Genomic DNA, 13,025 nt, shown 5'->3' on the forward strand with positions numbered 1-13,025 from the left:
GTAGTTGCGGCTCAGGGGCTTAGTTGCTCCGCGGCCTGTGGGATCTTCCCGGACCAGGGATCGAACCCCTGTCCCCTGCATTGGCAGGCGGATTCTTAACCACTGCGCCACCAGGGAAGTCCCTGTCTTAAACATTTTTAAGTGTCAGTTCAGTGGCATTAAGTACATTCACATTGTTGTGTACCCATCACTCCCTTGCTTTTTAAAATTAGTTTTATTTATATACACACAGCTCAACAAAGTATTATTTAACTTTAGTTTTGCTTAACTTTATCAAAAGGGTAATCTTTCTGTATTGAATCTCAACATTATTTTACATGACATTCTTTTAGAAAAAGTCATCTGCATATTCTGCAAATAAGTCTTGCCTTTTGTTAGTTTCATTCCTTCCTAAGTATTTTATGTTTTTAAGTACTTATTGTTGCTTCTGTAAATTTTTTATAAAATAACATTAAAATTCTTTTGTTACTGATGTAGAAAGCATAGTACATTGAATTTCTAGGTATCCACTTTGATAAATTCTATTATTTCTAAAACTTAGTAAATGGGGGGTGGGGGGTTTCTATGCAGAAAATCTTCTATGCAAAATTTTATTTCTTCCCTTCCAATTCTTATGGCTTGAATTTCTTTCTTTCTTTTTTTCTTCCTTTGTTTTTTTTTTTTTTTCAGGCTAGGACCTATATAGCATAAAGAAGAGAAGTGAAAAATGGGCATCTGTGTCTTGTTTTGTAAATTCACAGTGTACTCTTATCCATCAAAGATAAAACAGGCTACCTAAATAAGCCCTTTCCTAAGAGGGAAATGCTGCATGATTCCAGCCCTCAGTTCCACCAGGAGAGGCATGCTATGGCTGGTCAATGCTGAAGACTAACAGACACATCTGATCACCTGAATAACTACATCATCCAGAGAGAAAATACTATCTGTTGCACCAGGAGATAAGCTGATACTTGGCCAGAGAGCTGGCTATATTTTTGAAATGCTGGCCAGTGAAAACTTCATTTAGACTTTTTAATAATAATTATTTTTTTAATAATCTGTCATCTTTAGAATTCTGTCATACTTTAGAATTAGAGTATCTAATGTAGGTTAGATACTACAGTGCATATTTGAAAGTAGGAAAACTGAAGCATAGATAGACCTAACAGTTTGTCCAAGACCACAGAGCAAGTGAGACACAAAACTATATACTGTTATCTGTAGATTCCCAGCCCATCTCATCATGCCATCAAGTGTGAGAAAAGCAAAACGCTGCAGGATCTGAACATGCATACAAACAGAAGCTATTCTCAGGCTTTGCCAAGCAGGATGATGTTAAGTATACATCACCAACTTTGCCCTGGTTGTGAACGAGGAGACACATCGGTAACTCACAAGCATGTAGCCAGTATTCCCACACTGTTAGCTAAGAGAATCTTTTTGCAACTCAGTCAAAACTATGAAAAGCAAAGCTTTGCCCTCCTCTCCCAGACTTTCCAAGGTGTAATGTAAATCAGCTGAGGGGATTCCCAGTCTACAGAAATCACTGAACTCCTCCAGCTCGCTTTTTAGGAAATTTCCTCTAAGCACATTAGTTTCTCGGAAAAGCTTTTTTTCTGGGCCTGTAACAAGTCTGCTAGGGCAGACTCTTTCTTTTGGCCTGATGCCATAGTTAGAGTCTTAAACCAACAGCAAATGAAACCGAAACTAAAGATGGACTATTTCCTTGATTCCTGTTTTCTTTCAAAACTAGACACAGATCAGTGAACACTAAAAAGTGAATATGGGCTTCCCTGGTTGCGCAGTGGTTAAGAATCCGCCTGCCAATGCAGGGGGCAGGGGTCCCAGCCCTGGCCCAGGAAGATCCCACATGCCTTAGAGCAACTAAGCCCATGCGCCACAACCGCTGAGTCTGCACTCTAGAGCCTGCGAGCCACAACTACTGAAGCCTGTGCGCCTAGAGCCCATGCTCTGCAACAAGAGAAGCCACCACGATGAGAAGCCGGCGCACTGCAACGAAGAGGAGCCCCCACTCACCGCAACTAGAGAAAGCCTGTGCACAGCAACTAAGACCCAGCGCAGCCAAAAATAAATAAATAAATAAATTTATTTTTTTTAAAGTGAATATATCAAAAGCCTGGCAAAAATTAAAATATAAATTTTAAAAGAGTTATAATTTAATTTTTATTCAAGTCATTCAGGTAAGGTTGGCTGTGGATATAACAAGTAATAATTGGCTTCCTGTTGTCTCTGAAGTTTGATTTTTTTCTGAATTCTTCTCCACATTGATCACACTTATAAGGTTTCTCTCCTGAGCAGATCCCTATTCAAAATAAGAGGAGAATGGTCCTTTGTTTTGATTCTGTTTTCACCAGAAAACAATCTGATAACTAATTCAACTTCCCAGGTACTCTGTTACTGGAAAAGTGTGGCTTGGTTATCAGACCCAATCATTCCAGATACTGGAAGGTCTTCGTTATAAATGAATGAACTGGGACTTCCCTGGCAGTCCAGTGGTTAAGACTTCACCTTCTGATGCAGGGGAGGCGGGTTCAACCCCTGGTCGGGGAGCTAAGATGCCACAATCCTCATGGCCGAAAAACCAAAACATAAAACTGAAGCAATATTGTAACAAATTCAATAAAGACTTTAAAATGGTCCACATTAAAAAAAAAGAATGAATAAACTGTCTTTTTAATTTGCATCTTAGATTCTTGTAGATTTGGTTAGCAGAATTAACTCTTTGAGGACATGTTCACCCTGGATGATTAGAATGTCGTATTTTACATCTTTATGCTTATCCCTTAACTGTTTAGTGTAGTTATAGCTGCTTTTACAATTTTTTTTGTCTTTTTATCTACATACTGGCTTATTTAAGTAATCTTAAATCCTTCTTATATATTTGCCTTTTTTTTAAACATTTTTTTAAAATTTATTTTATTTATGTATTTTTGGCTGCACTGGGTCTTCACTGCTGTGCACAGGCCCTCTCCAGCTGCGGCGAGCAGAAGCCACTCCCCATTGTGGCCCACAGGCCTCTCACTGTGGTGGCCCCCCCTGCGGCGGAGCACGGGCTCCAGGCACACGGGCTCAGTAGTTGTGGCCTGCGGGCTCTAGAGTGCAGGCCCAGTAGTTGTGGCGCACGGGCTTAGTTGCTCCGCGGCATGTGGGATCCTCTCAGGCCAGGGCTTGAACCCGTGTCCCCTGCATTGGCAGGCGGATTCTTAACCACTGAGCTACCAGGGAAGCCCTATATTTGCCTTTCTTATTGGCATTCTCTCTTTCCCTTAGATTCTACTTCTTTTTCCGTTTAGAGAAGACCCTTCAACATTTCTTGTAGGGTATGTTTAGTATTGATGAATTCTTTCAGTTTCTGCTTGTCCGAGAAGTTTTTTTTATTTCTCCTTCTATCCTAAACGGTACTCTTGCTCAGTACAGTATCCTGGGTTGCAGGTTTTCCGTTTCAGCAGTTTCTGGACCTGTAAAGCTGAGGACCAGATACTACAGAATCCTAACAAGGTATTACCATCCCTAGGAGACTGTGCCAACCTGCCTGACTGGTTGGCTGGCATTGCTCGATACCATTTTTGGTGACACTTCTCTAACTGCATACGTTTTCCCCTCCTGGCCACTTGTCTTAAGTACAATCCATACTTTAAGGTTCATCTGAGCACTCCTGGTCTTAATGAATATAATCGCCTATGAACCCCCATAGTATTTATTGTCTATACCACTCATTTGTCACTGATCATACAGTTTCTTTTGTTGATATTTATTGTTTCATATTTGTTAGTCTTTCCAATTAGAATGCAAGTCCCATCAAGGACAGACAATGGATCTTATCCCCCCAGTATCCCCTGAGATTAGCCTGGTTCCCTACACAAAGTACAGACATAATAATGAGAACAAGTACAACCCTCCTCATTCTTCTGCTTCCAAAACCACCCACAAACATATATGCCATATGCACTGAAGAGACTTGCATTCCTTCATTCATTCAATGCATAATTGCAGAGAACCTCCAATGAATAATTTAAAAGTGTTTAGGTGTACCACCCTTTATATATTTACCCCATAGTCCTAGGAATAAAGATTTTGACCTATGGCTAGCTGAGAATACCTATATTGATTCTACCTATCTGAATCTATACTAACTTCTGGGGAAACTGTAGTTTTCTTAGGTTAAACTTGGTTCCTAAAGCTAGAGGAAATAGTAATACCCATGTCCTAATGTAAAAATGTGATGAGTCAATGGAAGTTCTTTTTGAAGATGTATAACTCTTATTTGTGCCGTTGCTTAAAGTCTGGAAAAATTTATACATCTATCCATCCATCCAATACTTACTGAATACCTTCCATATGCCTGGTGATGCTCTAGTTGCTGGGGATAAGCTCTGAATAAGACTGATAAGGTCCCTGCTCTTTGGGGGCTTATATTTGAATGTGAAGAAACAGACATTAAAAAAATAAAAAGTAAACTAAGCAAATATCAGAGAGTGAGAAATGCCAGAGAATTAAAATAAGGTCATGCTGCTCTAGATTGTTTGGTAAGAGAAAGTACTATAATATTTAGCTAAAATCCAAACATCCAGAAGGAACTACCAACACAAAGAACAGGGGGAGATACAGAAAATTGCTAGTTTAAAAAAGGCCTCTGTGACTGGAGTATAGTGGTTGAGAGGGAACAGTGTGAGATGAAGCTGGAGAAATCAGTAGCAGTTAGATCATAGAGGACCTAGTAAAACAGCATACAAAATTGGATTTAATTCTAAATATAACTGTAAGTTATTGGAGGGTCTTAAGCAGAGGAGTGACATGATGACTATGGGTTTTTAAATTTTATATTGGAGCACAGGTGATTAACAATGTTGGTTAGTTTCAGGTATACAGCAAAGTGATTCAGTTATACATATACATGTATCTACCCTTTTTCAAATTCTTTTCCCATTTATGTTATTACAGAATATTGAGCCCCGTTCTCTGTGCTATACAGTAGGTCCTTGTTGGTTATCTATTTTAAATACGGCAGTGTGGAGACGTCCCTGGCAGTCCAGTGGTTAAGACTCCCACACTTCCACTGCAGAGGACACAGGTTTGATCCCTGGTCAGGGAACTAAGATTCTGCGTGCCGCGTGGGCACGGCCAAAAACAAATAAATGTGTGTGTGTGTATATATACATATATATATATATATATATATGTGGCAGTGTGTACATGTCAATCCCAAACTCCGAATCTATTCCTTCCCCACAACCCTTCCCCCCTGGTAACCATAAGTTCGTTCTCTAAGTCTGTGAGTCTGTTTCTGTTTGGTAAATAAATTCATGCATATCTTATTTTTTTTTTTTAGATTCCCCATATAAGCGATAGCATACGATATTTGTCTTTCTCTGTCTGATGTACATCACTTAATACGATTACCTCCAGGTCCATCCATGCTGCTGCAAATAGCATTATTTCATTCTTTTATATGGCTGAGCAATATTCCATTGTATATATGCACCACATCTATTTATTTATTTATTTATTTATTTTTTATTTTTTATTTTATTTTATTTTATTTGCGGTACGTGGGCCTCTCACTGTTGTGGCCTCTCCCGTTGTGGAGCACAGGCCCAGTTTCTGACACAGTTGGGGGTCGAGGGTATCCTGAAGCTTGTGTTGGCCTGCTAGTGGACAGAGCCAGGACCCAGCTGTCAGGGTAGGATCTGGCCTGCTGTGGACAGGCTGGGTCTATAGGCTGTGGGATTGTAGTTTTCTTGTGTCTGGTGTCTGTTTCTTGGTTGGTGAGCCTTGTCTAGAAGTTAGTGCAGGTTTACTGGAGGGAAGGGCCAGTGCCTGCCCACTGCTGGGTAAAGCTGGGTTTTGGCCCTCTGGTGGGCAGGGCCATGTCTAGAGGCATGTCTAACGGTGGCTGTGGACTCAGAAAGTCCTTAGGAAGCCTGTCTGCTGATGGTTAGGACCCTCCAAGACCAGAGGGTAGGTCTGGCCCAGGCTCCTATCAAATTACTGCTTTTTCCCTGGGTCCCAGTGCACATGAGATTTTGTGTGCACCCTTTAAGAGTAAACTCTCTATTTTCCCCAGTCCTGTGGGGCTCCTGAAATTAAGACCCACTGGCCTTCAATGCCAAATGCTCTAGCAGTTCGTCTTCCTGGTGCAAGACCCCCAGGCTGGGGACCCTGACGTGGAGCTCAGAATTCTCACTTGTATGGGAGAACTTCTGCAATATAATTATTCTCCAGTTTGTGGATTGCACTCCAAGGGGTATGGGATTTGATTTTATCTCAAGTCCGCCCCTCCTACTCATCTCATTGTGGTCCCTTCTTTATATTTTTGTTGTATAAGATCTTTTCTGGTAGGTTCCAGTCTTTTTCACCGATGGCTGTTTTCCAGATAGTTGTGATTTTAGTGTGCTCATGAAAAGAGGTGAGCTCAGGGTCTTTCTACTCTGCCATATTGGCTGCTCTCTGGAAAATGGATTTTTAAAAAGTATGATCCAACTGTACAGTTTTTACAAGAGGCATAATTTATATTCACTGACATAAACAGGTTAAAAGTTAAATAACAGAAAAAGATATATCATGCTGACAGTAACCAGAAGAGAGCTGAATTAGCTATATTTAATATACCAGACAAAAAATTGTCAGTAGAGACAAAGAAAGATAATTTATAATGATTCAGCAAGTCACAACAGTTAAAAATAAGAATATAAAAAAATGTGGGAGACAGCTATATTTCTGATGAAAGAGAAGTTGAGTAGGCTGATGAATATAACCGAGGAATTGTCTAATTGCAGAAATAACAAGGTGCTGAATGATTAAATCTATTTGCAGTGTTTTAAAAATTGCAATAAAACCCAACTCTTAAAGAAACAAAATTTACATATTTTAACACAATTAGAATACAAATATCAGAACTAGGAAGAAATAAATGCCTTTTTTCCCCAGTCAGAAAACCTCAGGATCACAATGTTCGATATAATCTAAACTGGGACCTTCCCTGGTGGCGCAGTGGTTAAGAATCCTCCTGCCAATGCATGGGACACGGGTTCAAGCCCTGGTCCGGGAAGATCCCACATGCCACGGAGCAACTAAGCCCCTGCGCCACAACTACTGCGCCTACGCTCTAGAGCCCGTGCGCCACAACTACTGAAGCCCACGTGCCTAGAGCTCGTGCTCTGCAACAAGAGAAGCCATCACAGTGAGAAGCCCACACACCACAACAAAGAGTAGCTCCCGCTCGCCGCAACTAGAGAAAGCCCATGAGCAGCAATGCAGACCCATGCAGCCAAAAATTAATTAATTAATTAAAATAATTAATTAATGAAATGAATCCAACTGAACATGGTCTGTTTTAGGCAAGGAAACTACCTTTTAAAAATACTATAAGTAAATAAATGTGTATCTATGTGATTGTTTACTAACACGTGTATATCTGTATATATGTGTTTAACATATATATACTACAGCATTTTTCATTTCAGTATGAATTCAGTGTAAGATAGATACACCTTAAACCTTTTCTAGGTGTTTAATTACTGAGGCATCAAAATAACATCAAAGATGGCTTCAGGGCTTCCCTGGTGGCACAGTGGTCGAGAGTCTGCCTGCCGATGCAGTGGACACGGGTTCGCGCCCCGGTCCGGGAAGATCCCACATGCCGCGGAGTGGCTGGGCCCGTGAGCCATGGCCGCTGAGCCTGCGCGTCTGGAGCCTGTGCTCCGCAACGCAAGAGGCCACAACAGTGAGAGGCCCGCGTACCGCAAAAAAAAAAAAAAAAAAAAAAAAAGATGACTTCAGCCAATCAAGATAGAATGGAAATCAGAAATCCAAATGAACAACAATGTTCTCTCTGAGAGGCAGCATAACAAAGTTGTTGAGAAAATGGACTCTAGAGCTAGTTACTGGGTAACATGAGTCACTATTTAAGGAGTAAGTAAGTCAATATTCATAAAGCACTTCAAACAACGCCTGGCATACAGTTAATGCTATGTAATACTTAATTAAAAATCAATTAAACAAATAAGAAATATTTTCTCATCAACAACAATCCACTAGCAGGCATCTACTCAACTCTCCTTTTACTTTGCTATATAGACAGCACCTTAGATGAGAAGTGAGATACTAACAAAAGTAAAATTATCACCATGTACCTTTTTATTGTTTAATGCTGAACTGTTCAGTGCCTCTTCCATCCGTGATGTCAGACATTTCCCCAAAAAATGTTTGGCATTTTTACTCACAGTCCAACTTTTATTCTGCACAAACAGCCGTGGGAGGGCCCCTCCACGTCACTGTCTTGCACAAACCTTTCCCTCATCAGAAGAAGGCCTTTTTACTGAGTGAAAGTCTTCTCGGCTCTATCAGTCTCTGCCTCACTTCCCCTCCTTCTGAGCTTCCAGTTTCCCCACAGTTAAGTCCCCTCACTGACTTACCTACTGGGAAGCTTAGCTCTACCCAATCCCTGGAACAGACCAACCTGGGATCCAGCAATTTCCACCTCCCCAAGCAACACCTCACTGCTCTGATGACGGATCTCCTGTACCTGAGGTTCCAAGTCTTATGTGTGTCCAGTTTTCAGATACGGGCTTTTATCTTGGCCTCTATGCCAAGCTGTAGGCCAGTATCTGCCAGGTACACTAGTCTAACCCTAGGATGGCAGACCTACCTTTCCCTGGACTATCCCTACATTGCTGCAGCCTAGCTGACTATGAAAAGACCTCCCAAATACTTTCCTAGGTTCCAAGTATCACCTGCATCTGATGCCTGCATTTAGGATAGTATTTCATTTTGTATCCCCTGTTGCCAATCACTTGCAAAGAACACAACCAGACTATATAACCCTTGGATATTGGTGAACTTCCAACACATGTTATACTACGTGAGTATCACCTACTTCTTACTGATGGTGTCAGCCAAGTACTACTGAATGCTAAGATAAGAGGCCAAGTTTCGACCCTATTTGGCCCTATTTGCCCAGTTCAAACTGTGCTTATTTCAGTTATCAATGTTACCAGCTCAAAGGCTAACACTTTTTTGCCTTTGCTTTCCATGTGACATTCTCTTAGAGCTGTACCCAGCTTAAATCAACCTCTCTATTTCCATTCTGTTCTCCCGTCTCTATTTATGCCCCTCTTTTAAGTTTATTTCCTCAAAAAGCATCTTTCGTTTTTTGGCAATAACTCTACTATAGCTACAAATCCTTTCTTTACTCCATTCTGGATATTGTCTTATGATGTTTTCATTCAGGGACTGACTATAATACATGAAACTTGTTTAATAACATACCAGAAATCAGATAACCAAATGAGTAGTGTTTTCCCTAGAAATAATTATGTTGGAAGCTATTCACTTATTCTAATGATGTTATGAAAAATCAGAGCACTTCTGGAATTCCTTGAACCTTGCCAGTTCTGTATCTTTGACCTTGTCCAAGAAGACCAAACCTATTACTCTGTAATACTGATCAAACACTGAAGTGCTTCGCTAAACTATTGTTTCCAAAAATTAGATTTACCTCCAGAGGTTGAAAAATTACTATTACTGTGGAATTTTAAAAAATTATCTAGCCTCTGAAAGTATTACCAAAATTTAAAATAAATGTTGGAAGAAAAGCATCATAGTTAGAATAAATGGATGGCAACCTTTGTATGACCTAACATAGTTATCTAACCTTGAATATTATTCTTCCACATATAAAATGATTTCCTACCTTCTTACAGAATTACTGTAGAAATAAAATGAGAAAGTACACAACATCTCTGAAACCCATAAAATGTGAATAAATGTAAGATATTCCTATTTGTGCCTTACTCCTGCAAATTTAAATGGATTCAAAACAAAATATTAAGGCTTACTTGTTTTAAAACTGTGTTTAAGACTTTAACTTGAGTTAAAGTTGACATTTGCATTTTTCAGGAGGTACGAGATGAGAATCCAAGCTCCATTTTTTTAAAAACTATTTATATTTGCAGTAAAGTTATGTTTTTCAAGAAGCAGCTCATGATTTAGAAACTGAAACGTAGTTCACTCTTACTGAAACAAAGGAAGTGGAGGGAAATTCCATAACTCAGAAGCCACAATAAATACAAATAATACCTTTGATTCTGCAACACGGGACTTCCCCAAGGAACAGACACAGGTTTTCCTAAGTCAACTGTAATGTTATCCAATCAGAGTTGGAGAGGGAAAGTGCCTTTGCAAATAAATACTGCAACCTAGCCCGATGTTTTCAGAGACACTCCTCAACTGTTCAGGCAGTCTGAGCCTACTACAGAAGAACCTTCAGTTGCAGCACCATGAACCAAAGTGCTGTTCTTATTTTCTGCCTTATCCTTCTGACGCTGAGAGGAACTCAAGGTAAGGAACTTCAAGGGATATTGAATTTGTAAGATCAGAAATAGGACTGCGTATAAACTCTTTAAGTGCAGAAATAATGTATTTGCAAAAGTTTTACAGCCTGCCTTTTAAATGAAGGGTAAATGAGCAGAGATTCCTTCTGGTCAGAGTTTACAGTCAGAGAAGCAAGTGGAATAAAAGAAAGAGAGAAGGAGGAAGGTGGGAGTGAAGAGGAAGAGGGACAGACAGAGAAAATGTGAGGGAAGGAGGAGAAAGAAGATGAGACAGGTATCTCCTTAGTTAACTTAAGTAACTATATGACCTGGGCTCGAGGGTATGATCTTACAATCAACAAGTTGCAATTCCATTCTTTCAGAGAATCAACTAATTAATCATACAGAGCTGTATGATCACAGATTGAGTATGTGATTACACAGAGGTACAGGTTCAGCTAAGTACTACCCAATCCACATTAAATGCCTAAAATGAAAACTGCGCTAACGTTGTCTGCTGTACCTGTTTCTTTTCCTGCAGAAATACCTCTCTCTAGGACTACACGCTGTACATGTATCAAGATCAGTGATCGACCTGTTAATCCAAGGTCCTTAGAAAAACTTGAAGTGATTCCTGCAAGTCAATCTTGCCCACGTGTTGAGATCATGTGAGTAAAATCCCACCTAATGATCACCTCCCTGGTTGTAATCATACAATTAAATACATGATGATGATTACAAAAATCAGTAAAGGGTTTGTGATGATTCTAAGACTTCTGTACAGCAAAGGGAAACATCTAAAGTGAAACCTAAATGTCTGACTTTAAAACTGTATATTCCGTCTGTTTTATTTGCCCAATATTGTTTTAAATATTTTCATTCCTATTTACTTCTATAGTGCCACAATGAAAAAGAATGGGGAGAAAAGATGTCTTAATCCAGAGTCTAAGACCATCAAGAATTTACTGAAAGCAATTAGCAAGGAAAGGTAGGTTTGCTATTGCTTGCAGAAGAACTGCTCTTTAAGAAATGTTGATCTTGTGATGTTAGAAATATCTGCATAGGGCTTTCCTGTGGAATTCTTGGCTGAAAACGGTGTTACCACCATGCTTCCACTACCTCCCTCTATTTATATACTGAGGTGTCACCTTGTGTGGTATCAAAAGTTACCCTGATTACTGTCTAGAAGTGTCAATAGGTCACTTTAACCTTAAAGCAGAGCTATAACTATCCAAGCAAAGATGCCAAATTTCCCCCAAGCTTTTCCTGGCCTTAAAAAAGCATCCCGTGTAACCCACAATCATTGCGTAGCAGCAGGAGAGCTAACCACCCACTTCACCTATCTATGAATTCAGCATGTTCCAAGCAGAATTCAGACTGAAGTCAGAGTCATTTACACTCTCCTTCTCTTCTTACAGGTCTAAGAGATCTCAGACACAGAAAGAGGCATAATCACTGCACGACCGATAAGGATGGACCACAGAGAAGCTATTTCTGCCGTCATTTCCCTACACACAGTATATGTCAAGCCCTAATTGTCCGTGGATTGCAGTTCTCCTAAAAGGTGACCAACCACAGTCACCAAATTAGTTGCTACTTCTCCTGCAGGGCGGTAGATGGCTCATCATCCTGAGGTGTTTGGTGGTAACTCTGCCCTGGCACTATACCATAAGCTATGCTGAGGTGCTACGTTCTTCATGAGTGTGCCAAGCCCTAACCCTGATACTGACAGCTTCCTCACCTTTTCTATCTTCTAAAGGGGGTTATGAAGGGGCCTACCCCTCTGGGCTTCTCAGGGATCTTAGAATCTCAAATAACTAAAAGGTATTCAAAGCAATAATACAATCTGCCTTTTAAAGAAAGATCTTTACTCCACGGGCTTCTACTGCCATCCCTCCAAGGGGCCCATATTCTTCCGGGTGTTATATACATAATTCCAAATACACAGAAGCAGCTAGAAGTATCTGGAACTGTATGTGAAGACAGTATTATTTAGTCAAAGGCTACACAAAGTAGAATTCTTAGATGTATATGTTTCTTATATTGTTTTCAGTGTTTATGGAATAACTTGTGTAATTAAGTACTGCAATGGGAGAAATTTTAAAATTTAAATACGTGCTGCATGTTATGTAAGACAAATATGCTGAATGCTTTTCAAAATAAAAGTAATGTTCTCTCCTAGAAATATTAAGAAAGATTATTTAACTGTTTCGAGACCAAAACATAATAAAGTAATTATAACTACGATGAAGTGTCTGGTGGGTCATTTGGGACATTTATTTCATAAAAACCTTAGACTGGAGAATCCGTAGCCTAGAGAATAAGTAAGGATGGGTAGAGGACAAATGAGTTTTAGGATTACCATATTCCTTCCAACTATAGTCTCCTGGAAGGCCCATCATACAGGAGTCCTCAAGGACTTATGTGGCATAACAGAGCTTGGCCTGAGCTTCAGATCCTTAGAGCCAACTTTCTGTGAGACATTTGCAACTCAACATCCCATGGAAACATCAAACTCCAAAATGTCTTAAATTAATTCCTCCCTCCCCCAGATCTATTTCTCCTGCTCTATTCTACAGACTAGTTTAATAGCACCATCATCCATTCAGTTCCCCAAACGAGAATTCTAGGAGTAATTCTACACTCCTTCTTCTCCCTTGCCTCCCATATCCAATTTGTCATCAAGAAGGTATCTGCAATGCATTTAGTTAGCAT

At 39.9% G+C, this 13,025-nt stretch overlaps 1 protein-coding gene across 1 annotated transcript; it reads left to right on the forward strand.

Moving 5' to 3' along the window:
* Positions 1 to 10,227: 10,227 nt before the first annotated feature.
* LOC132425393 (C-X-C motif chemokine 10-like) lies at positions 10,228 to 12,551 on the forward strand. Its single transcript, XM_060011694.1, has 4 exons — positions 10,228 to 10,338; positions 10,852 to 10,978; positions 11,209 to 11,298; positions 11,729 to 12,551. The coding sequence occupies exons 1-4, from the start codon at positions 10,278 to 10,280 to the stop codon at positions 11,760 to 11,762; spliced, it is 312 nt and encodes a 103-aa protein (XP_059867677.1). The 5' UTR covers positions 10,228 to 10,277; the 3' UTR covers positions 11,763 to 12,551.
* The last annotated feature ends 474 nt before the right edge of the window (positions 12,552 to 13,025 follow it).

Source organism: Delphinus delphis, chromosome 5, assembly GCF_949987515.2.
Source record: "Delphinus delphis chromosome 5, mDelDel1.2, whole genome shotgun sequence".
Lineage (NCBI taxonomy): Eukaryota > Metazoa > Chordata > Mammalia > Artiodactyla > Delphinidae > Delphinus > Delphinus delphis.

Bases quoted from the DNA above. Each gene is read 5' to 3' on its own strand.
- LOC132425393 (XM_060011694.1), top strand. From the start codon at position 10,278: ATGAACCAAAGTGCTGTTCTTATTTTCTGCCTTATCCTTCTGACGCTG. The intron at 10,979-11,208 runs GTGAGTAAAATC...TTACTTCTATAG, and splicing joins TGCCCACGTGTTGAGATCAT to TGCCACAATGAAAAAGAATG. The intron at 11,299-11,728 runs GTAGGTTTGCTA...CTCTTCTTACAG, and splicing joins AAAGCAATTAGCAAGGAAAG to GTCTAAGAGATCTCAGACAC.